The 23994-nt window shown below is 45.7% G+C and overlaps 1 protein-coding gene across 7 annotated transcripts in view; it reads left to right on the top strand.

Moving 5' to 3' along the window:
* Positions 1-17946, top strand: part of SYBU (syntabulin) — a 42857-nt gene extending 24911 nt beyond the window's left edge. For 6 of the 7 annotated variants that reach the window (XM_065054274.1, XM_065054273.1, XM_065054276.1 and 3 more), the window contains 4 exons: positions 10031-10133; positions 12557-12760; positions 13667-13816; positions 15890-17946. In XM_065054274.1, the coding sequence (XP_064910346.1) occupies positions 10031-10133; positions 12557-12760; positions 13667-13816; positions 15890-17003 (1571 nt within the window). In that variant the 3' untranslated portion in view covers positions 17004-17946. Of the gene's footprint in view, positions 1-7914; positions 8277-10030; positions 10134-12556; positions 12761-13666; positions 13817-15889 lie in introns of those variants that run through there. The other variant, XM_065054277.1, reaches the window with a different exon arrangement.
* The last annotated feature ends 6048 nt before the right edge of the window (positions 17947-23994 follow it).

Below are 23994 nucleotides of genomic sequence, written 5' to 3'. Positions count from 1 at the left end.
TAAGACACATCGCAGCCAGAATCCCATGTTGCTGTTACACGGTTTTCTTTACAGTTTTCCAGCTGTGTTCCTCTTCCCCATGATAAACAGTCTTGCCACTTATTCATTTTTATCTTAGAATACACAAATTGCATTCCCTTAATCTCGCTTAATAAACAGTGCCCTGTAATCCTGTTATCATTATTGTTGACCTTTTTTGGAATTCCTCCAGGTTATTAATGCCTTTTTAATGAGAATCCTGGGATTTAAAATGTTTTCTGAGCAATGTTTACTCAAGAATTGATAAATTATTTCCTTTTCTATTTTACTTTACATCGCCAATTTCTTTTTTGTCTGACATCTTACTGTGTTCAAAGTTGAGCTATGCAAATAACTGATTTGGAGTTTTGCTGCCAAATCAAAACATTAAAGAAAATCTTTGTTTCAGACTCAACGAAGACAATATTCAATCTAAAATATTTAGAATGTTTGGGGAGGTTTTTAATGTTTTTACCCCCTTTTTAAAAGAAGAAATAAGTTTGTTAGTTTTCAAAACTAAAGCATACTTTCAAACAGAAAGTAGAAAATTCTGGTTTTCCATTTTCTGGCCATGTTTGACTTTAAATCATAAATAGTTCCAGTGCCCTCAGAACTTTGTTTTTTGATGACCAAATTACTATAAAGTTTTTGTTTCCCTCAGAATGATTACCTTAAATGCTTTTTAAGCAGTATGTAGTGGATATATCTGTACATTCCTCATGTTTGTGTATCTTTATTTATACATAGGCAGGCAAAGTTAAGGCAACGTCTTTATTTTAGTCATGCAACTCTCACTTACTTGATTTCACTGTGGTACAAGGACATCGGGTAAGCCGGTTGTTACTGCCTACTAGCTAAGCAGGTCTTTGCAGATGGCAGTGGCATTTTTAAAACTTAGCATGTTTAAGCAGTGGTATTTTACTTGCTTTTATGTACCTAAATATCTAAATCCTGGTGAAGCTGCATTTGAAGGGAGAGCCTAGGAGAGGGGAAAAATGCACAGCCAGCTGTTGTTCCAGTAAATACACGAAAATTAAAACAAACAAACAAAGAAAAAGGAACAAAACCATAAAAACCAGCAGCTGGAATAGCAACTAAATAGGGGTTGCCCAACTTTACGCAAACCTTTAGACAGTAGAGCTTCATTTTCTCAGGGGTGTTGGGTGCAGGTGTTGGGTAGGGTCTCCTGGTGGAGGTGGGAGCTGTGGGAAATTCAAGTCTCTTTGGATTCCCCATGTAGCAGAGGGTAATGAAGATAGGCATCTTAAATTGGATGGATATATGGAGGATCTGGAGAGGGCCTTGATAAGCTGAAAGGACAGGAACCCAATCTCCTCATCTGTTTCTTATTGCTGGATGCAGTTGATGTCCCAGGTGGTGTGACAGGGAGATGATGTGCAGCCTCCTCCCACTTCAAAGCTGAGTCTGGCCCTGTGAATCCCAAGTGGATCCTTTCCCCAGTGAAACAGACGGCAGAAGAGAGCTTTCCCTGGGCGGCTTTTGTGTGGACCCCCATGTATTTGGTGTAGTGTGAAACACCCACCACAGGCTTTGGACAGGAGCCAGGCACTGAGCTGTTAGTGCTTTTAACGCCAACACACGTCTAGCCTGCCCAGAAACAGGAGTTTCTCACAGCTGAGCAGCTTTTCTTCCTCAGACTGATGGGCGGTATTTCCCAAGCGAGGTGGTAGATTGGGAGAGCGCTACTTCCGAAGTTCCCCGGGGATCTGGGGACCTGGCATCCTTTCCTAAATCCAGCCTCTAGCCACTGCAAGGTGGACATTGCTTCCCCAAGGAAACTGAAATGTGTCGCCTTTAATGTTGCGTAACAAAATAGTAAACCTACTTCATAATAATGTACCTTATGCATACCGTTACATAAATGCATTTAAAGGAAGTGAAACTTCTGCAGGGTTTGTTTTGTATTTTATTAGTATTACAAGCCTTGTCTTATTTCCATGCTGAGGCACTTCATTACAGGTTTCTGTTCCTCCCTTCTGAAATTCTCGAAGTAATAGAAAGCTGTTGGCTTTTGAAATCTGGGCAGGCTGTTGCTGTTTGCCAGAGTTGGTAGAATACAGAGTGACCACAAACCCACAAGGACTAATAAGCTGAAAAAGCACAGGCTTCATGTCTGTCATTAGTGTTTCTTAGTGATAAGAGTGCTATTGGGGAGGGGAAAAAGCAGAAAATGACAGCAGTTATAACTTGAAATGCATTGCCCTCAGATCTACGTGGGCTTTCTTACTATGAAAATGTAGTTTAGGTATACTGGATAGGGTTTTACTGTTGTTTTCAGTAGATGACACTTGAACTCTGTTGGGTTTTTGTAATCATTTCAATATGTGTGTTACAGTAAATATTTGATTAGCTTATGACAAATTTTGCTTTTCATCCTGGGCCTACAGGGTTGTTTAGTTAGTTACCTCCCAGATACGTTTCTCCTTCCAGTGTTTTTCTTTTGCCTGTTGAAAACATGTCAAACTGATTTAAAATGTTTCATGCACAATATAATGAAAACCACATGTCTTATGTTAAGGGTGACTGTGCAAAAGCTTTCAGCTGAATCAGGTTTAGCATGTGATTCTGTGTGTTTGCATGTGTGCTGGGAACACGTGCCTGCACAGTCACTGCTGTGCACCAGCCTCTCTCCTCACGCATGGCAACCAGATTTAGGAGATGGGCTGAAGGGGCCCCTCAAAGCCCTTTTGTTAAACTTCTGCCACCAACGTGACGGGAGGGCTGGGATGTTTTCCCAGTCTGTGACAGAGCTCGCTCCCTTTCCGTGTAGTGCTAAGTCATCCCTGCCAAAGATGATATTTTCCAGCTCCTAAAAATATTCCTGACCAGCCTATGCATTTCCCTTCAAACAGACCAAATAGCACCACCAGGTACATAAAATCTCCTGGGGTGACACTGCATGCTTGTTTATAGAAGATAGTTGTTCATAGGTGGATTTACACGTACATTTTATGAAACTGTCAAATGCACATTGAGTATTATGTTATACAACTCTCCCTGTATTTTTTGATCCTCCAGTCCCTATGTTTCTATTGAGGTTGGTGTAGCAGAGCAGCATCCTTCCATGTCTGTTGCAAAGAGCTTTTTTGCTTTAACGGAGAGATCCCTTCTGCTCTGTGAACATATGTTCCTCATGAAAAAGGTCATTTCAGGCTGAGAAAAAAAGATTTATGGGAGCCAGTTTTAGGGTGTTGTGAGAACAGCTCAAACTGCGTTTAAAAGCACAAAAAATAATTAGGTCAGGCTGATTTCTGCATGAAGAATCTCCTTAAGATATATAAAGAAGAAAAAAAAAAAACAGCTTGTAATGCTCTTTGTCTGTTCCAACATCCGCTTGTGGCTGCTCAACAAATCCATGAATTAAACACAATTATGGAAAACACAAGCCCAGATCATAGTGATATGCAGAATATGCATGATGGCTCTCAGCCAATATCAGTAATTAGTTTGTAGTGACTGTGTTTTCAGAGAAGAGCTTGATTGATTGTGGTTTCACAGCATACACAAGTCACATTCTGTATTCATTTTGAGATCTGCAGTGCTTATAATTTGCATTAATGTCATTCAGATTACTACCGAAACTATAGTATTTAGATGAGATCAGAAAACTGCTTAATGAGATAAATTTTAATTATTTGATAACAACCTTTCTTCCAAAGTAAGAAGACTAAGCAAGCAAGATAAGCAAAAATCAAGATAAATAATGAGTTTGGTCACACAACCAGCAGTCAGAATTGAGGGGATCATTTGTAAAACCAAGTTTAAATCCAAATGCAGGTTAGCAGGATGTGTGGTACAGTTCTTCCCCAAAGCCTTCTGTCTGGTCTTGAGTGGAAGGCTCCTTACCCAAGGGGTTTGAACAATTTATGGAGAGTCAGACTGAAAATTTTCCTTCGCATCCCCTTTGACTGCATCTTTGCCAGCTGCCCAAGTTACCAGCTGTTACTGCACCGTACAGTCAGTCGAAATGTGATTTACCGATCTGTCTGATGAGCAAGCACAGGCAAGCAGTCAGATGGACAGGCACCAAAGAGCAGGGAGTGATGGCTTTGTTGGCCATTGCAGTGGGACAGGGGAGGCATGCCTGTTGGTACGCTCAGGACTGACAATGCCAGGCAATGCTGTGCCCAGCTTCTCAACATCTTTCTGGAAGCACAACTCACATATCTGAGCTTGATGACTACACTGCATGTAAAATCAGAGGGGATGGTTAGGTACTAAAATGCAAGATTCACCGCAGAGAGCGTGCCAGGCAGAAGCACACCTCCACCAGCACACAGGAGACGCCAGAGTGGAGTGCCCACCTCCCAGACTCAGTCACCTGCCTCTAGTCCCGAGTGTGCCCACATGCCAGCCTCAGATTCACTCTGAACCTCTGTACTGGAGCTGGACCATCTCAGTGAGTGCCAGCAACCAGCACATTTCATTCCTTTGGAGTATGGCCAGTGCTGGTGCCACCACCCTGTTGTGTGTTACAGCTGAGCAGTTGGAGCTGGGGGAAAATATCAGGATTCAGTGCCCTCCTTAGACTAAAGGACTTCAAATCCATGCTTCTTATAAGAGAAACGCTGTGGCATACTGGTCATCCTCAGCTTCCTCCACTAACTCTACAGATTGTGGTAACTGGAGACATGGGCAGAGGGAGAGCATGTGGGAGCAGCTTCTGTCACTCAAAAACGAGAGCAGTTCACATGGATGAGAGTCCTGTGTCCTGTTCCTTGCTCACAGGATTATATCTGCTTTTACTCAATCAGTTTTGTGTGAAATATAATAGTAGGTCCAAGATAAGAGTCACACTTACAGTAAGTCAAATAAGTAAAAAGTCAGAGGCTGGGGATTGGAACCAAAGCCCCCTGTCACTTATGGGCTTTACTTTGAATCGAGTACGCTTCCCACTAGGAGACTTTGCACTTGAAATGGGTCATTTTTAAGGGTGTTATCTAAGTTAGAGCAAGTTATCTAAATTAGAGGGTGTTATCTATGTTAAAGCAAGACTTCATCACTTCTTTGCAGCTTCTTTTTCTTACCTTTGTCCGTGCATGTGAGCAGTGTGTTTTTCTTTCCTACATTGCTTGTGGTGTATAGAAACAACTTCATAAAATAGAAAAAAAGCAGCATTAGTTTCCTGGCAATATACTGCTTTTGTTGTCAAATATTGGAACTAGAGATGTAGCTGTGAGATAAAGGTTTCAAGATAAATGAAACCAAATACGTTAAAAATGCAGGTCCTTTCAATAACGGGCATTACAACTGAATTCTCTCTAGTTTTCCAGCTGCTTCTAATGGCCCCCTGGGGTCTCTACATAAAGCTCTCTACTGAGACAGCATGCCACTAACTCCTCTAGTTGCTGAATGGGCCTAGTGGACATATATGCCTATTTTGATCTCTTTGCCATATAGCAGCATGCTTTTGAAGGCAAGAAAGCTCAGCGAATTTAAGTGCTTTACATTTTGAGGACAAGCTGTTTCTGTCAGCACTGTTTCATTTACAGCTCTGTTTCACTGGGTGACTTGTATGCAAAGCCTAGCATCAAGAGTGATATATATAAAGAGGTTGACAAAAAAGGTCGTAGGTAGGCGCTGGGTAGAGACTCGAACTCTTGTGGGTTACTCTGAGCAGTATTTATTGTAGAAGATTCACAGGAACAGCAGCGTTGGGTCACCTCCTCAGAGAGGGACAATCATACAGCAGTATAACTAGTCATTATATAGGGTTCTAACAGGTATTATGCAACTAAACAAAATCTATCACTGTCTATCACTGTCGATATCTATCACTGTCGATATCCTCAGGTTCCTTCCGTTCCAGTGGTCTGCAGGTTCCACTTCTTCTTTCTTGGCAAGTACCGAACGAAAGGTCATCGGGTCACAGGGCTAGCTTCTTTTGAAGTTCCACCTGTCTCATTTGTTATCCATAGTTCACCAGTCTAGCATAGAAATCAGCAACCCTAAGAATAGCATTTATCAATGTCTTAACTAAAGGTACAAAGCAAGCATAAGGTAACCACGCTCGTGGTTCTGGGTAAGGACTGTACAGGGGACAAGCTGAGACTTTCAGCCTCAGCAGCACAGCTTATAACACTGATATAGGCCTAAAATCCTAATTTCCTATTTTCCTACAACAGAGGTCCTGCTTATGGGGTCAAAAGATAGGTAAGCTCTATGGTTTACATACTTTGGCAGCTATGAAATAGTGGTGAAGTTGCAAACAGAAATGACTTACGCAAAAAGACTAAATTTTAGTAAGCTCATATGCATCCTGAATTTTGGGAATGCAGTTCTGCTGCTCAGGTGTCAGTGTTCCTGTCGCAGATATTACTTGGACATTTTCCTTTTCTCCATATTTTGATCTTACTCTTTAGATAGAAAATGGGCAATAAAATGCACACGAAGTTTGAGCTGTCATCTGGGCATGGCAGCATGTGCTGTTGCCCATCGAGCAGTGAAGTGCAGGGATGGCACTAGATGCTGCAGTTTCACTCCTGGTTCTCACATACCCATTCCAGGCAAGGATCAATCCTGGAAAGTGTTGCGGTACTTTGTTGGCCATCCTTGTGTTGTGCTTCCCATTGCACAGAGCAGTGCACAGCTCCACTCCCATGGAGTCGGGTGCTGTTGCTCAGAGCCCACTGCAAGGCGGGGCGAGGCCAGAGCCACCGATGCCGTACGTGCCGCACGAGCGTTTCCATCAGAGCATATTCCTTATTCGGCTCACCTGCCAGCAGGCTGCCAGTGCTGTGACACTGACCATGGAAGAATATGTGTGAATGAATTTCAAATGAGAGACCGCTGAAGCCAGCGACTCAGTGTGCAGCATCTTTTGTGGGAAAGGGTTGGTAAGGCAGTCCTGAGGGGCTGGCACACGAGTCTGTTGAGGAGCAGTTGAGGGAACTGGGGCTATTTAGCCTGGAGAAAAGGAGGCTGAGGGGAGACCTTATCACTGTCTACAACTACCTGAAAGGAGGTAGTAGTATGGAGGGGGTTGGTCTCTTCTCCCAAGCAGCAAGTGATAGGACAAGAGAAAATGGCCTCAAGTTGTGCCAGGAGAGGTTTAGGTTGGGTATTAGGAAACAATTCTTCATGGAAAGGGTTGTTGGGCATTGGAACAGGCTGCCCAGGGAAGTGGTGGAGTCACCATCTCTGGAGGTGTTTAAAAGATGTTTAGATGAGGTTCTTAGGGACATGGTTTAGTGCTAGAGTTAGGTTATGGTTGGACTCAATGATCCTGAGGCTTTCTTCCAACTGAAATGATTCTCTGGTTCTATTCTATGATTCTCTTAGCAGGGAAGTCTCAGATTAAGGCAAAACAAGTGTTATGGCCAGTTAGGACAAAATAATAGGTTCTTGAGAAATGTCAGTCTCTTTCACGGTTAGCGCTGAATCGGTGGGCTATTCTGGGGCTTACACATGTGAACTTTTGTAATCACATTGTCACAGCAACAAAAATAGTCAACAGGCATCCTTTGGGAGATGTCAGCCTTTAGAATGGCATTAGGAGAGGTGAGAGACTGTGTTCGGCTCCTGCCCACATTGCTGCTGGGCAAGCAGTTTCACCTCTTATTAAGACATTTGTAAGACAGAAGTTGCATTTACCCAGGAGAATATGTTGCAATTGATATTATTTGGATAGATGCCATGTTATTTTGCTCAGAGATGTCTACCAAATGGGAGAAAATATTTTTTAAAGTCTCCTAGTAACATTGCTGTCGAGCTCTGCTACACACAGAGCTGGCTTGAACATCACTAGAACACTTGGAACCAATATCAGCAGTGACTCCTTTAATTTAGAAAATGTTCTCAAAGATCCTATAAATAGCTGCCTGCCTAGTTTTAAGTATAAGTAGTCTCCTGTGCTCAGCTTGTGTGTAGCTGTTACCAGAATAGGGCCAGAAAGGTTAATTCTTGCTTTGCAGACACAGCTCCAGGTCTCAGATGCAGTCCAGTCTTTCAGAAACCTCAGCCTTCAAGGCGATTGCATCTTCAGGCTCTGCTGACTCACACCAGCAGTGCCCTTCCCAGCATTGTGCTCAAGCCAAGCAGGTCAGGGAGAAACTATTATTAAGCCTTGCTTCCTTGAAATGCTTTTGATAGCGAGATCTGATTATGATGTGGTCAACTTAACCAGAGATGAGCCTCAGTGAGTGCTCCCGCCCTCTGTGCTCCAGCCAGGACTTGACTTTGGAAAGCTGCTGGTGTCTTGCGAGGGCAGGAATGTTTTGGGCGCCTGGACATTGGAGGTATGAAATCTGTGTGATGTGTTTCGCTGTGTGATGGTCTTGCTTGAAAAAGTAGATTTGGGAGTAGCATGATATCAAGACAGTATTTGGTATCTTAGTCTCATAGATGGGCGTTTTGTTTATGTGGAAAACTCTGCTGCAGCTTCGGACATCATGTCCCACGGTCATTTTGCTTCCCCAAGGAGAGGGTCACTGACATCTACATCTGTAGACGTGATGTAAATACTCTGTGAAACAAAGCAGCTTTGCTGCTCTCCTTCCCTCTGTTTGTGAACTTTGTAACTTCGTGTAACTTTGGTTACAGCTGTGGCGACATGGGTCTGGTTGTCAGGGATGTTGCACTGGGTATGGAGCTGGTTAGAGGGGGCTCACTCTTTTCCAGAGCTGGGCCTTGCATTTCAGTGCTTTGAAATTGGGCTGAGGAATATATGGGCTGGGCTGGATCAGAAGCACAAAGAAATTAGGACTGATCTTGACACTGGGACTTGGTGAGGTTGGGAAAGTATTGGGTTAAATCCAAACATGTCTGGTCCTAACACTGGTTGCTAAGAGCTGCCGGATGGTGAGGATGGTTGCTTTTTAAGGCTGTGCAGACAGGCTCTGACAAGGCCTTTTCCCACCCAAAATGTAAGACATGCTCTGCAGCTCTGTGAAGGATTTAGGAGATATTGTGCACCTGAAGGTTTATCTGCTGCAGCAGGGATGATGCAGCTGCATCTCCAGCTCGTGGAAAAGATAGCAAAAATGGGATTTGTGGTAAGTCGGCAGCCACTGGCTGGGGGTGTCTGTGCTAGATGACACCCAGAAGTTCTTTAGTGAAAGATACTCCCCCAACCAGCTGCTTGAAGGATGCTGGAAAGTTATTTCCATCCCCTTGATAAAGTCATCACCCACTATTGTGGCTCTGCGGCATGAGACCTGGGGACAGCTTGGGACACTGGCCGTTTGAGTGACAGACTGAAAAAAATCCTAACTTTGAGGCAGGTTTTTTCCAGATGATAAGACTTTCTTAGTAGACCTACCTACTACTGACCCTAGCAAAAGGAGAGCAGTTTTCCTTGTATATGCCAGAGTCTGGAAAATAAAAGCTCTGATTTATAAAAAGTCAGTAATCAGATAGATGGCTTAGCACCCAAGAAGCACTGGAGGGCCACACATGATTATTGGATTATTTTAAGGCTATTAGAACTACCTTACTGTGCTTCTGTGCCAACTGAAAACCTGCATACCTGTGTACATGTCTGTATATGCATATACCCTGTTGGCTTATACACATTTATACATGTGTACATCATCTCAGAAACCAAAATCAAAGCACCTTTCCTCCCAGCACATAGTTTTTTCATGTGGTTTAAAACAAGATAAATCTCCTGTTAAAATTGTGTGCTCCTGATCTCTGTGCTTCTGAAGGACCCACATGAGCAGCCTCATTCATCTCCTGTTGACTATGAGAAAGCAAACAGGTTGTCACAACAAATGTTCCTAGCCGAGTCCTAAAATGGCTTTTGTAGCACGAGGGTTTTGTGTCCAAATGTTTTTTTTTCCTGCTCTTGTTGAAGTGCCAGTTCTGAAGAAATGTTCAAAATCTGGAACAAATCCAGCGCTTGTCCTCAGGGATGTTTGAAAATTCATACAACTTTTGAAATTCACACAGGACAGACAAAGGAAGGATGCTTGTGATTCATTGTTATTTTGAAAACAGTCTTTGAGTTATAATTTCCATCATGTTTTCACTCTTCCCTTTTCCTTTCCAGGGAGTGAGGCTGATTTTAGCTCTTCAAGCAGCACGGGCAGTATTTCAGCGCCTGAAGTCCACATGTCTACTCCTGGAAGCAAGAGATCTTCTTTTTCTCGCAAGTAAGCAAAGCAATTTTTCCTGAATGTTGCAAGTGTTGCTAGTGCAAAGATAGACTACTGTGTAAGGTCTTGCGGTTAATACATACAACACCAGTATTGCGAGTTTTGAAACAGTTTGTGTAACACTGTGCTCTGGGGCAGCACTTACAGTGATGAGAACTGTGATATGAGAAAGAAAAAAAAATGCTGTGTGTGGAGCACAACAATTGTCAATATGCAGAGCAGCCAACTGGTATTTTTCTGTTGTTTATTCATAACAAAGTATAGGAGATACAACCAGGTAAGGCAGAAAATGCGTTGGCTGGAGTGGAGGAGGAAACAACTGCATGCGTGTCAGTTAACAGCCATACGTCTAAACAGTTAACCTTAACCTTTTCGTCTTATCACTTTGTTTTCTCTCTGTAATAAATTGTCAGCTTGGCACGTCCCCTTCCAGATCATTACCTTATTTTCTGTAGGAAGAAGTGCACAGTATTGCCTTTGACACTTTTTTCTTAAACAGCCTGGTCCAGCCTTTATATAACTAAAACTGTATACAATAAAAAAAGTCATAGTCATCTATCTAAATGAGCCTTTCATGAAAGGTTTCTCTAAGATTTCTCCCTATCATGTGAAACACAAATCGAGACAGCTTGTGGATTCGGGGGCACTGGAATGGAGCGGTGCCTGTTGGGCTCTGCCCACGCAATCCCTGCTGGTTACGTTTTTTGGAGTAGGTGGAAAGAGTTCCAATGGCCAGGGCTGGTTTCCTGCCCTTTGTGGAAGAGCTGGCAGGCAGGCGGGGACCAGCAGTGGGACACCCCTGTTTTGGAGTCACACAGACCTCTCCAAGGTCGCAGTGTGCCCCAGTCTACAGAGATCGGCAGAATGATGCTCAATGAGCAGTTTCCTATCTGTATCACGAGACTATTTTAGAAAAATAAACATTACTTAAGTACTCTCTAGATTAAATCTGACAAGTAAAGGTACTGGCTGTGGGAAAAAAAAACAGTACTGAGTATAATATGAAGCCCTAAAATCACCCTGCTTTCAGTACGATTGTGTATCATTTCATATATTATTGGGTATTTAAAGACAATGTTAAATTAGAGCATACTGACCTACTTAATTGGACAGAAGTCCTTTATAATAGTGCTCCTTCAAATGCACTGTTGTGTTATGCACAATCTGTGAAAGTTCTGCCTCATGCCAGAGTTGACGCTGTACTGTACAGAGTGCAAGGACGTGTCTCCTTTGCAATATGTTCTTTCTTAACTGTTTGACTTAACTCAATCTGAAACATTGCAGTGTTGTCACAAACCACAGTCCTGCACTTCACTGTAAAACAATTATAAAATCACCCAAACCGCAGGAGTGTGATGAAGGTTTGCAGCAGCCACTCAACCATCTGTTCCTTATAAACTGTTCCATTTTCAGAGAAGGGAGGAAACCAAATCAGATGATTTTAAGAAGAGATTTTGCTTCATAATTCTGTGGTATTTAATTTTTATATTCAAGCCTTCTCTTTTGCTGGCTGGGTTTGCCTTTTCCCGTATTTTTCGAAACCTGCCCTTTCAGTACAGTTTAGAAGAACTGCTTCCATGGGACGATGAAGGTAGCAGCGTGGTAATACAGGAAGGCAAAGCAAGTGAGCAGGCGAGGAGCCCACCTCGAGACACTGTCCTCAGAGCGCCCCGGCCCTTTGCCAGCTCTTGGGCAGCGCAGACATGAATTGCTTTTACACACACAGCTGACAGTCAGATTGTTTATAATAAAGAGTGGGAAAAGAAAGGTAGACATGTATGAGGGAAACTTGAAGGAAGGAAGGAAGAAAAGGCTATGCTTTTCTTTGTCTATTTTAATACTATTTCAGCCTACTCTCAGTGGGGTTCGAACTGTATCTAAGCAAATGAGTAGCTGACAATGACAGCTGAAGCACCCACTATGCCAAAGGCAGGAAAGAACAGTGACTCAAACAAAATCTGTTTTCAGTGCACGCGGTGATGCCTCAGGCTGCTTGCTGAGCAGCATGAAAGCAGCCATACAGCAATGCTCCAGGGCTGGGCAGTTCTCCGCAGGCCTGGCTGGGGAAAGCCGAAAAGTGGTTCTCTTGGCACTAGTCCAGGCTGCAGTCCTCTCATTACTTAGTGGAGTCAGAGGTTCAGGGAATCTGAATGATCTGATGGAGTCACTAGGGACTGTGTTATCCACCGAGAAATGTGAAAATCACCAAGGTTTCCCTGGATCATGCAATTCAGACTGAGACACCCCAGTCAGTGAAAAAATGTGCAGTGGCTGATGACCAGGACTTTCTTTCTGCCCAGCTACTCATGGTTATCTATCTGGTTTAGTGTTTAGACAGCTTTGTGTGTAAAATAAGACATATAATGGGTTCCATGGCGAGGATAATCCAATATGCTTTAACCATTTTGGTTCCCCTCCAGCCGTGGCCCTTACGGTCGGAATAATGGATCCTTATCCTACAAGACTGGAGCCAGCCCACCTGCTTCCCGCGAAAAGGACCCTCTGTCAACACTGTGCAAAAACCAGCTGAGTCCTGCTAACATCCATCAGAGTTACAGGGCTTCTTCAGCCAGCAGCAGCAACTCGGGCTCGTACAAAGGAAGCGACAGCAGCCCAGTGATGAGGCAAGTGTCCAGTGCACTGACTTACCTTCTCTGCATTGTAATGTGGGATCAGCTACATGAGTTGCCAAGAATGCCACCTTTCTCCTCAGCATAGGTGTGACTCCTCATATTGGTGGCTCGATAGTCAGCAGGGTGCTCTGTCCCTTCTAAAAGCTTTATTGTTCCAGCACTGTAAAATTCAGGATGACTTTTAGTCAAAGGCCTTTGTAGCTGGTTTTCACTCCAAGGCAGGCTCCTTCATGTGGTTTCATGCCATCAGTTCTCATGGGGATTTACTGGTTCTTTTGTCTAAGGGTCTTTTCACTTTGGAGAGAGTAGATAACATTGTACAATTAGGCAAAAATTCACCCTGCCCGGCCTTAGGCACCTCCCTAAGGAGTGCGGTTTCCTGTACAGAAAAGAAAACAGATGCCTTGGAGACATATTGCAGAGAAGAAGTTGCCACCACGTTGCTGCTGTTTCCCTCTCTTTTGGGGAACTCAACAGCCAAGTATGTCACACCTAAAGCTGAACAGGATGAGTCTGGGTTTCAGCGTGCTCAGCTTCATAACTCCGGTGTGGAGCTGAACTCATCCTGTACCCAACCTCACCTGGCTATGTCCAGCTGGGCGCCCCTGCGAGTGGCCTGGCTGCCTGCCCTTGGGCACACCACCCATTTTGGGTGAGGGGATGGCTCACTTGATGCAATGGCACTGAAACCAAGTACAATAAATACTAAATTTTGCACTATAGCCAGAAATCAGCGGTTTCCTCAAGTGTTTTGATTTGCCACAGGGAGTCACTTGTGTGGACACTGAGGAGCCTCAAATGAGTCAAGCTTTGTATCAATGGGATGTTTTCTTTTTGCCAGGACGGAAGAACCGTAGAAGTGATGTGATGGTTTGTTTTGTTTTCTTTTCTTTTCAGGCGATCAGGGAGGTACAGTTCTTGTGGTGACAATCACGGCATTAAGCCACAAAATCCAGAGCAGTATTTGACTCCTCTGCAGCAGAAAGAAGTTACAGTACGGCATCTGAAAACAAAGCTGAAGGAAGCTGAGAGCAAGCTTAAAGAAAGGTATATTTCACTTCAGAAATCAGAATTAGAAAGATTTATTCAGGGCCATTTAGGGGTGGGAATCCTGAACATTTTTAGTCATTTCTTGACCACATAAAGTTTTCATTAAGAAATTTGAAATATGATCCGTCTGATTAGGTCGTTTTCAGGTATTTTATGTTTCATAGCAAGCTCATTGAATACGTCATGCAATTTAGTTATTAATATGACTTTCTCTTTTCTGTTTTTTGAACTTTCCCATCAGAGTATTTTAAATGATAATTTTTTACTAGTCTGATTTGGTATTGAGACTTTTCATACATAAACAGTTTCTACCTGCAACCATGTATTACCTTAGTCTCCTGTTCTACCTCACTCAGTGTGAAATATGACTACAAATGTCCTCCTTCTCCCCTAATGACAGAAAAGCTCTTACACAAACCAGTGTGCCCGCTTGTATTTTTGTTACTTAGATATTGAATTTTTCACAATAGCCCTTTGTATGGATGCTGAGTGAAGAAGTGACAACATGCATTACACAGCAACAGATGTTGTCTCTTTTACTAAAACCGCCCTGAGAGCTGGCTCTTCAGCCCACACGACCCAAGCGGGCACAAAGGTGTGTCTGAGCAGATCCCCAAGGCAGAGTCCCAGGGAACTCGAGGGCTGGATCCCATGCAGGGGCCCCCTCTCCCCACTTGCTTCCAGTCAAGGCAGCAGCCTCTGTCCCCACGCTGGGCTGGGTGTGTGCAAAGCAAACCAGGTGCCTGCAGCCCCCAGCGGTGGCTCTGGCTGGATGTGACAAGAAGGGGGACACATCCAAGCAGCGCTTTCTCATTTCCTCGGGGGCAAGGCAGTAGGTGAGATGTTAACGCTGTACTGCTTGGACCTAACCTAGAGGTCACCACTTGTGCCTCCAAATGTCCAGGGTTGTGGCACAGCCCACCAGGCTGTGTGGTGAGGTCGGTGACTCCAGTTAGCGATCAGCCGGAGTGTCGTGGCAGCCACTTATGTCTCCACCAGTTCTCTCAGAGACAGCAGCAAATGGTTCATGGAGGAACTTGCTTCCTTCTTGGAGCATCTCACAGAATCACAGAATCGACTGGGTTGGAAAAGACCTCAGAGATCATCGAGTCCAACCCTTGGTCCAACTCTAGTCCATTTACTAGATCATGGCACTAAGTGCCATGTCCAATCTCAGTTTAAAAACCTCCAGGGACGGTGAGTCCACCACCTCCCTGGGCAGCCATTCCAATGCCTGACCACTCTCTCTGTAAAGAATTTCTTTCTAATATCCAGCCTAAATTTCCTCTGGCAGAGTTTAAGCCCATGCCCCCTTGTCGTATTGCTAACTGCCTGGGAGAAGAGACCAATCCCCACCTGGCTATAACTTCCCTTCAGGTAGTTATAGAGAGTGATGATATAAAGCCACCCCTCCACCTCTCCTACCCTGCCTATCTTTTCTGAAGAGCTTGTAGCCACACATAGCAGCACTCCAGTCATATGAGTCATCCCACCATGTTTCTGTGATGGCAACTATGTCATAGCTTTCCTGCTGCACGATGGCTTCCAGCTCCTCTTGTTTGTTGCCCATACTGCGTGCATTAGTGTACATGCACTTCAAGTGGGCTGCTGATTTCACTCTTAATTCGGGCTTTCCATCCTTAGGCTGATCTTTGGAGAGCCCAGTTTCAATCCCTTCCCCCTTCAAACCTAGTTTAAAGCCCTCCTGATCAGCCCTGCCAACTTATGGGCTAAGGTCCTCTTGCTCTCCCTAGAAGGATGAAGCCCATCTGATTTGAGGAGACTGGGTACCACGGAGTTTGCCCCATGGTCAAAAAACCCAAAATTTTGACGGTGACACCAATCCTTAAGCCACCTGTTGATGAGATGGGCTTTTCTACTCCTCTCTTTATTTAGCTCCTCATCCATCCCAGATAGCACAGGAACTGAGGCAAATATCCCTTGTGCTCCCATCCCATGAACTGACCGTGATGGCTCTGCAGCACAGCCATCCCAGTGCCGCAGAGCCTCGTGTTGAATGTTTAACTGACTGGTCAGCAGAAGTGTTACAACATTTTCATTTTGCTGCAGGGAAACAGAAATAGAAGAGCTCAAAGGTCAGCTGGTACGGATGAGGGAAGACTGGATTGAAGAAGAGTGTAATCGTGTGGAGGCAGAGCTGGCCTTGAAGGAAGCAAAAGACGAAATTAAACAACTCAAGCAGGTTATTGAAACCATGAAAAACAGCATGGCTGAGAAAGACGAAAAGATTCAGAAGTACTTCCTAGACATAAACATTCAAAACAAGAAACTGGAATCCTTGCTGCAGAGCATGGAGGCGGCTCAGAACAGTTCTGTGAGGGACGAGCAGTACCTGGAAAACACATGTGACTCGGAGGAGAAGTCATTCGCACTGTGTGCCACAATGCCAGACAGCTTCATCATGGAGGACCAGGTTCTGGAGGAGGTGGCAGACAGTGGGCTGCTTCTTAATGAGAACACAGCTAATGGCACTGACTTGTCTGAAGAGAGTTTGACCACAACTTCTGTGTGGAGTGATGCAGCTTCCTCTGGCGCTTCTGTGGATAAGGAGATGCTTGGAAATGTTCTGTATGAAAAACTAACTTATTCCCAGGGTGAGAAGAAAAGCAGCGTTCTCATGGTGGAACAGGCCATCCAAACTGACGTGGTACCATACAGCCTAGACATGGAGCAGCTCATTCAAAACATCTTCAGATGTCAAGATGCCTGTCCGCTAAGCCCACCTTCATCACTGAAGGAACTGAGTGAATTTTCTCATGGAAGCGTCAGTGATTCTGGCATCGTAGTTGATTTAACTCCAACGGATCCAAACTCTGCTATCCTTTTATCTCCTATGGAGTCCCCGTGCAGGCAAGTGGAGCACAGAGTTAAGGAAAAGCGTTTCATGAAAGAACTTGATTTTACTGAAGCTGATGATGAGGAGGAGGCCTTTGGGTTTGTCAATACCATCTCTCAGGCAGCAGTAAAGAAGACATACTGGAGCAGCAGTCTCCTGAAAGATGTCCTGGCTGTCGCAGCCCCTGTAGTACCCACTCTTATGTGGGCTTTCAGTACCCAGCGAGGAGGAACCGATCCCATTTACAGTATTGGAGCACTGCTTCGTGGTTGCTGCCTGGTGGCCCTGCACTCTTTACGCCATGCTCCCTTCACCATCAAAACCTAAAACCCATTCTGTCCCGCGGCATCAACTACCTGGGGCAGAAAGAGGGATGAGATGTCATAAAAAATTACTGTTATTGTTCTGGCAGAGTTCATAATTTTGGTTTTGACTATATGATTTGCACTATAAATTTGTTCAAAAACATTGTTTCAAAATGGAAAAGCTGAACACTGTAGTTCCACAAGGTGTTTTCAACTGGTGTTTTTAACTGCTGCCTAAAGAATTAGGTCTCCTGCTCCCAGGCACTGTGTCCTTTCCCTGGTTTGGTATCTTTCTGCTACCAGCACATCTGCAGAATGAAGATGTGGAAATAAAGAATTACAGCGAGCACTCTTTTGTGTTTGTTTGCTGAGTTAAGCTCAGTTTCCCTGAGCAAATTTTAAGTGCTTTGCACCAGCTCAAGGGTGTGAGATGTGCCGGGAGCCACGGCCAGAGGATTGTGAGCTATTTCCTCAGGCAGCACCAGACTACAACATCTGTGAAACTATAGTGTTAAGTAAGTGACACAGAGACTTGTTCCCACATGTACGCCAAACGCATGCTAGCGCTTTCTGTTTGTTGTCTGAAGTGTTGATTCGATTTAGAGGCAAGCCCCATACCCCCCAGGCAGCTTCCACTACATCATTCGTGCCTGTCTTGTGTGGTGCTCTTCTCAATCATACAACTGCTTGAGCATTTCACCAGTCTTGTGCATACACGGGGACTGTAACCAAAAATGTACGTTGTTGGGAAGTCTTGAAATGTTTTAAGTATAGGCGTGGATACACTTGAAATATTCATGTTGTTTTAAAGTTTTAATGTGTTTGAACCTGGTAGTTATTCAAGCCGTTTGAAATTATAGATAAATATATATGTTATTGTGTTTTAACTTATTGTTTATTTAATTGTTTTATTGTAAATTACCTTTATAATCACACGTTCAGTAAAGCATGTTAGAAGTGTTAAACATGTGTGAGCGTTTTATTGTAGCAAAGCTATTAAAAATACCTCTGTCCAGTGGACCTGTCAGACACAGGCTGCACAGGAGGGAGGAGGCACTGGATCAGGGGATAGGAACCATCAGGACCTGGAGAAAAGAGTTAGACTGAGAACACCTGAGTACAGCTCCAAGCGCAAGCACTCAGCCAGATAAATGCATCATAGAATCATAGAATGTCCTGAGTTGGAAGGGACCCACGAGGATCATCGAGTCCAGCTCATGTCCCTGCACAGGACAACCCCACAGTTCACACCGTGTGTCTGAGGCTGTTGTCCAGTCTCTTCTTGAACACTGTCAGGCCTGGGGGTGACACCTCCCTGGGGAGCCTGTTCCAGTGCTCCACCACCCCCTGGGTGAAGAACCTTTTCCTAATGTCCAACCTAGAGCTCCCCTGGCACATCTTCCTGACATTTCCTTGGGTACTGTCAGTGGTCACCAGAGAGAAGAGATCAGCACCTGCCCCTCCTCCTCCCCTTGTGAGGAAGCTGTAGCCATAATGAGGTTTCCCCTCAGTCTCCTCCAGGCTGAACAAACTAAGTGACTTTAACTGCTCCTCATAGGGCTTCACCTCCAAACTCTTCACCAACCTTGTAGCCCTCTTCTGGACACTTCAGGAGCTTTATATCCTTTTTATCCTGTGTCACCCAGACCTGCCCCCAGTGCTCCAGGTGAGGCCGCACCAGTGCAGAGCAGAGCGGGACAATCACCTCCCTGCCCGGCTGGCCGTGCTGTGCTGGATGCATCCAAGACACAGTTGCCCTCTTGGCTGCCAGGGACACTGTTGGCTCATGTTCAACTTGCCATTGACCAGAACCCCCAAATCCTTCTCCACAGAGCTGCTTTCCAGCATCTCATCCCCAGTCTGTATGTACAGCCAGGGTTGCTGTGTCCCAGGTGCAAAATCTGACACTTGAACTTGTTAAACTTCATGCAGTTGGTGATGGCCCAGTTCTCTAATTTGTCCAGATCCCGCTGCAGGGCCTCTTTGCCCTTGAGAGTGTCAACTGTTCCTCCCAGTTTTTTTGTCACTGGCGAGCTTACTTAGCATTCCCTCAAGTCCTGCATCCAAGTCATTTATGAAGACATTGAAGAGTTATGGCCCAAAGATGGATCCATGTGGAACCCCACTAGTGACTGGTCACCAGCCTGACATAACCCCATTTACTACAACCCTTTGAGCCTGGCCCATCAGCCAATTGGTCACCACTGCATTGTGTGTTTATCCAGCTGCATGCTGGACATCTTGTCCAGGAGGATACTGTGAGAGACAGTATCAAAGGCTGTACTGAAATCCAAAAAGATCACATAGACAGGCTTCCCTTGGTCAACTAGGTGGGTAGCCTTGGTTAATTAAATTAATTGAGTTGGTCAAGCAGGACTTTCCCCTCATGAACCCCTGCTGGCTGGGACCAATGACTGCATTGTCATTCAGATGTTTTTCAATAACTCCCGGAACAATCTTCTCCATGATTTTTCCAGGAACAGAAGTGAGGCCGATAGACCTGCAGCTGCCAGGGTCATCCCTGCTGCCCTTCTTATAGTTTGGGACAACATTTGCCAGCATCCAGTCATCTGGGACCTCTTCGGATTCCCAGGGATGTTGAAAAGTCATGGAGATAAGTCTTGCTATGACATCAGACAGCTCTTAAAGTACCCTTGGATGAATCCCATCAGGCCCCATCAACTTGTAGGGATCTAGCTGGCAGATCCCGTACAAGTTACATAATCACAGAATCACAGAATGTTAGGAATTGGAAGGGACCTCAACAGATCATCTAGTCCAAACCCCCTGCTGGAGCAGGAACACCTAGATGAGGTTACACAGGAATGTGTCCAGGCGGGTTTTGAATGCCTCCAGAGAAGGAGACTCCACAACCTCCCTGGGCAGCCTGTTCCAGTGCTCTGTTACCCTCACTGAGAAGAAGTTTTTTCTCAAATTTAAGCGGAACCTCTTGTGTTCCAGATTGATCCCATTACCCCTTGTCCTATCATTGTTGGCCACCGAGAAGAGCCTGGCTCCATCCTCATGGCACTCACCCTTTATATATTTATAAACATTAATGAGGTCCCCCCTTAGTCTCCTCTTCTCCAAACTAAAGAGCCCCAGCTCCCTCAGCCTTTCTTCATAAGGGAGGTGCTCCACTCCCTTAATCATCTTGGTTGTCCTACGCTGGACCCTCTCCAGCAGTTCCCTGTCCTTCTTGAACTGAGGGGCCCAGAACTGGACACAATATTCCAGATGTGGTCTCACCAGGGCGGAGTAGAGGGGAAGGAGAACCTCTCTCGATCTACTAGCCACTCCCCTTCTAATACACCCCAGGATGCCATTGGCCTTCCTGGCCACAAGGGCACAGTGCTGGCTCATGGTCATCCTGTTGTCCACCAGGACCCCCAGGTCCCTTTCCCCTACACTGCTCTCTAATATGTAATTTCCCAACCTATACTGGAACCTGGGGTTGTTCCTACCCAGATGCAGGACTCTACACTTTCCCTTGTTAAATTTCATCAGGTTATTCCCCGCCCAACTCTCCAGCCTGTCCAGGTCCCGCTGGATGGCAGCACAGCCTTCTGGCGTGTCAGCCACTCCTCCCAGCTTAGTGTCATCCGCAAACTTGCTGATAGTACACTCTATTCCCTCGTTTAAATCGTTAATGAATATATTGAATAATATTGGCCCCAGTACTGACCCCTGAGGCACTCCACTAGATACTGGCCTCCAGCTAAACTCCGCACCATTGACTACCACTCTCTGGCTTCTCTCCTTAAGCCAGTTTGCAACCCACCTCACTAGTCTATTGTCTAGACCACACTTCCTCAACTTAGCTGTGAGGATGCTGTGGGAGACTGTGTCAAAGGCTTTACTGAAGTCAAGGTAGACCACATCCACCGCTCTGCCATCATCCATCCACCTTGTTACATTCTCATAAAAGGCTATGAGGTTGGTCAAGCATGACTTACCCTTGGTAAAGCCATGCTGACTGCCCCTAATAACCCTCTTATCCTTGATATGCCTTGAGATGGCACCAAGGATTAGCTGTTCCATTACTTTCCCAGGGACAGAGGTGAGGCTGACCAGTCTATAATTACCCGGGTCCTCCTTCTTGCCCTTTTTGAAGACCGGAGTGACATTTGCTTTCCTCCAATCCTCGGGCACCTCCCCCGTTTCCCAAGACTTGGCAAAGATGATGGAGAGCGGTCCAGCAATGACTTCAGCCAGCTCCCTCAGCACCCGCGGATGCATCCCATCTGGACCCATGGATTTATGGATGTCCAGACTATTTAATTGCTCCCTAACCCAGTCCTCATCAACTAAAGCAAACTCCTCCAGTGACCTGGCTTCATCCGGGGTCTCAGGGGTACAGGGCTCCCCAGGACAGCCTCCGGCAGAGTAGACAGAGACAAAGAACGCATTCAGTAATTCTGCCTTCTCTGTATCTTCTGCCACCAGGGCACCCACCCCGTTCATTAGTGGGCCTACATTGCCTCTGGTATTAGTTTTATCAGCTATGTATTTGTAAAAGTTCTTTTTGCTGTCCTTGACCCCTCTCGCCAGCTGTAATTCTAAGGAGGCCTTGGCTATCCTAGCTGCCTTCCTACATCCTCTAACAGCAGCCTTATATTCTTCCCAAGTGGCCAGCCCCTGCTTCCACGACCTGTAAACTCTCCTTTTCTGCTTGAGCATACCCAACAGATCCCTATTCAACCACGCAGGCCTCCTGGCTCCCTTCCTTGACTTCCTTTGTGTGGAGATGCTCTGATCCTGAGCGTGGAAGAAGCAATCTCTGAATGCAATCCAGCTATCTTGGGCCCCTTTTCCTTCAAGCAGCCTTGCTCATGGGATTTCCCCTAGCAATTGCTTGAAAAGGCCAAAGTTAGCCCTGCTAAAGTCCAGGGTTGCAATTCTACTTGCTATTCTGCTCCTGCCACCCAAGATGCTGAACTCCACCATCTCGTGGTCACTGCAACCCAGGCAGCCCTCAACCTTTACTGCTTTGACCAGACCCTCCTTGTTAGTGAGGATGAGATCCAGCAGTGCACCTCTCCTAGTCGGCTCCTCCACCATCTGCATGAGGAAGTTATCATCAATGCACTGGAGGAACCTCCTGGACTGTGGCTGGCTGGCTGAATGGTCCTTCCAGCAAGCATCAGGGAAATTAAAATCCCCCACCACAACCAGGGCCTGTGACTGTGAGGCCACTCTCAACTGCCCATAGAAGGCCTCATCAACTTCCTCAGCCTGATCTGGTGGCCTGTAACAGACGCCCACAACAGTGTCACCCCTGCCAGCCTGCCCCTTGATCCTGACCCATACACTCTCAACTCGCTCGTCATCCACTCCTGGGCAGAATTTAGTACATTGTAGTTGCTCTCTCACATAGAGAGCAACTCCACCACCACGCCTGGCTGGCCTGTCTTTCCTGAAAAGGGCATAGCCATCCATGACCACATTCCAGTCATGTGAACTGTCCCACCATGTTTCCGTAATTGCCACCAGATCATAATCTCCCGACCGAACATAGGATTCTAACTCCTCCTGCTTATTCCCCATGCTGCGCGCATTGGTGTACAGGCATTTCAGGGAGCGAGCAGAGCACACCAATTTCTCCCTAGGGGCACAGGAGGCCACCCGGTCCTCATCAGTTTTAGAATACTGCCCCACTGGGACAAGCCCAGCTACAACCCCATCCCCCTTCGAGCCTAGTTTAAAGCTCTCCAAATGAGCCCAGCTAATTCCTGCCCCAGCATCCTTTTGCCCCTGCGAGATAAACCTTTCCCGCTTGACACTGTCCGGACTGGTGACTTATAAAACCAACCATTATCAAAAAATCCAAAGCCCTGCCTGTAGCACCAGTCTTGGAGCCAATCATTTAGACACTGAACTTTCCTATTGCATCCCACATCGTTACTTGAAGATGGAAGGAGTGAAGAGAAGATCACTTGAGCCCCTGAGTCTTTCACCATCCTTCCCAAGACCTTGAAATCGTTCTTCACATTAATGAGGTCACCCCTCAGTCTCCTCCAAGCTAAAAAGACCCAGCTCCCTCAGCCTTTCCGCATAAGGGAGATGTTCCACTCCCTTAATCATCTTTGTTGCCCTGTGCTGGACTCTCTCCAGCAGTTCCCTGTCCTTCTGTAACTGAGGGGCCCAGAACTGGACACATAATTCCAGATGTGGTCTCACCAGGGTAGAGTAGAGGGGAAGGAGAACCTCTCTTGACCTACTAACCACTCCCCTTCTAATACACCCCAGGATGCCATTGGCCTTCCTGGCCACAAGGGCACAGTGCTGGCTCATGGTCATCCTGCTGTCCACCAGGACCCCCAGGTCCCTTTCCCCTACACTGCTCTCCAATAGGTCATTCCCCAACTTATAATGGAACTTGGGGTTGTTCCTACCCAGATGCAGGACTCTACACTTTCCTTTGTTATATTTCATTAAATTTTTCCCTGCCCAACTCTCCAGCCTGTCCAGGTCTCGCTGGATGGCAGTACAGCTTCTTCCCTTCAGCCAGTTCACAGTCCACCTCACTACTCGATCATCCAGTCCACACTTCCTCAGTTTAGCTGTAAGGATGCTGTGGGAGACTCTGTCAAATGCTTCACTGAAGTGAAGATAGACCACATCCACTGCTTTGCCATCATCTATCCACCTCGTTATGTCCTCATAAAAGTCAATGAGGTTGGTCAATCACGACTTCCCCTTGGTGAAGCCACGTTGACAGCCCCTAATGACCCTCTTATCCTTGATATGCCTTGAGATGGCACCAAGGATAAGTCATTCCATCAGTTTCCCAGGGATGGAGGTGAGGCTGACCGGTCTATAGTTACCCGGGTCCTCCTTCTTGCCCTTTTTGAAGACTGGAGTGACATTTGCTTTCCTTCAGTCCTCAGGCACCTCTCCTATTTCCTAAGACTTGGCAAAGATGATGGAGAGCAGTCCAGCAATGACTTCAGCCAGCTCGCTCAGCACCTGCAGGTACATCCCATCTGGACTCATGGATTTATGGATGTCCA

This window comes from Columba livia, chromosome 2, assembly GCF_036013475.1.
Source record: "Columba livia isolate bColLiv1 breed racing homer chromosome 2, bColLiv1.pat.W.v2, whole genome shotgun sequence".
Lineage (NCBI taxonomy): Eukaryota > Metazoa > Chordata > Aves > Columbiformes > Columbidae > Columba > Columba livia.
The sequence above is the reverse complement of the archived record's forward strand: the minus strand, read 5'-3'. Positions and strand labels throughout refer to the sequence as shown.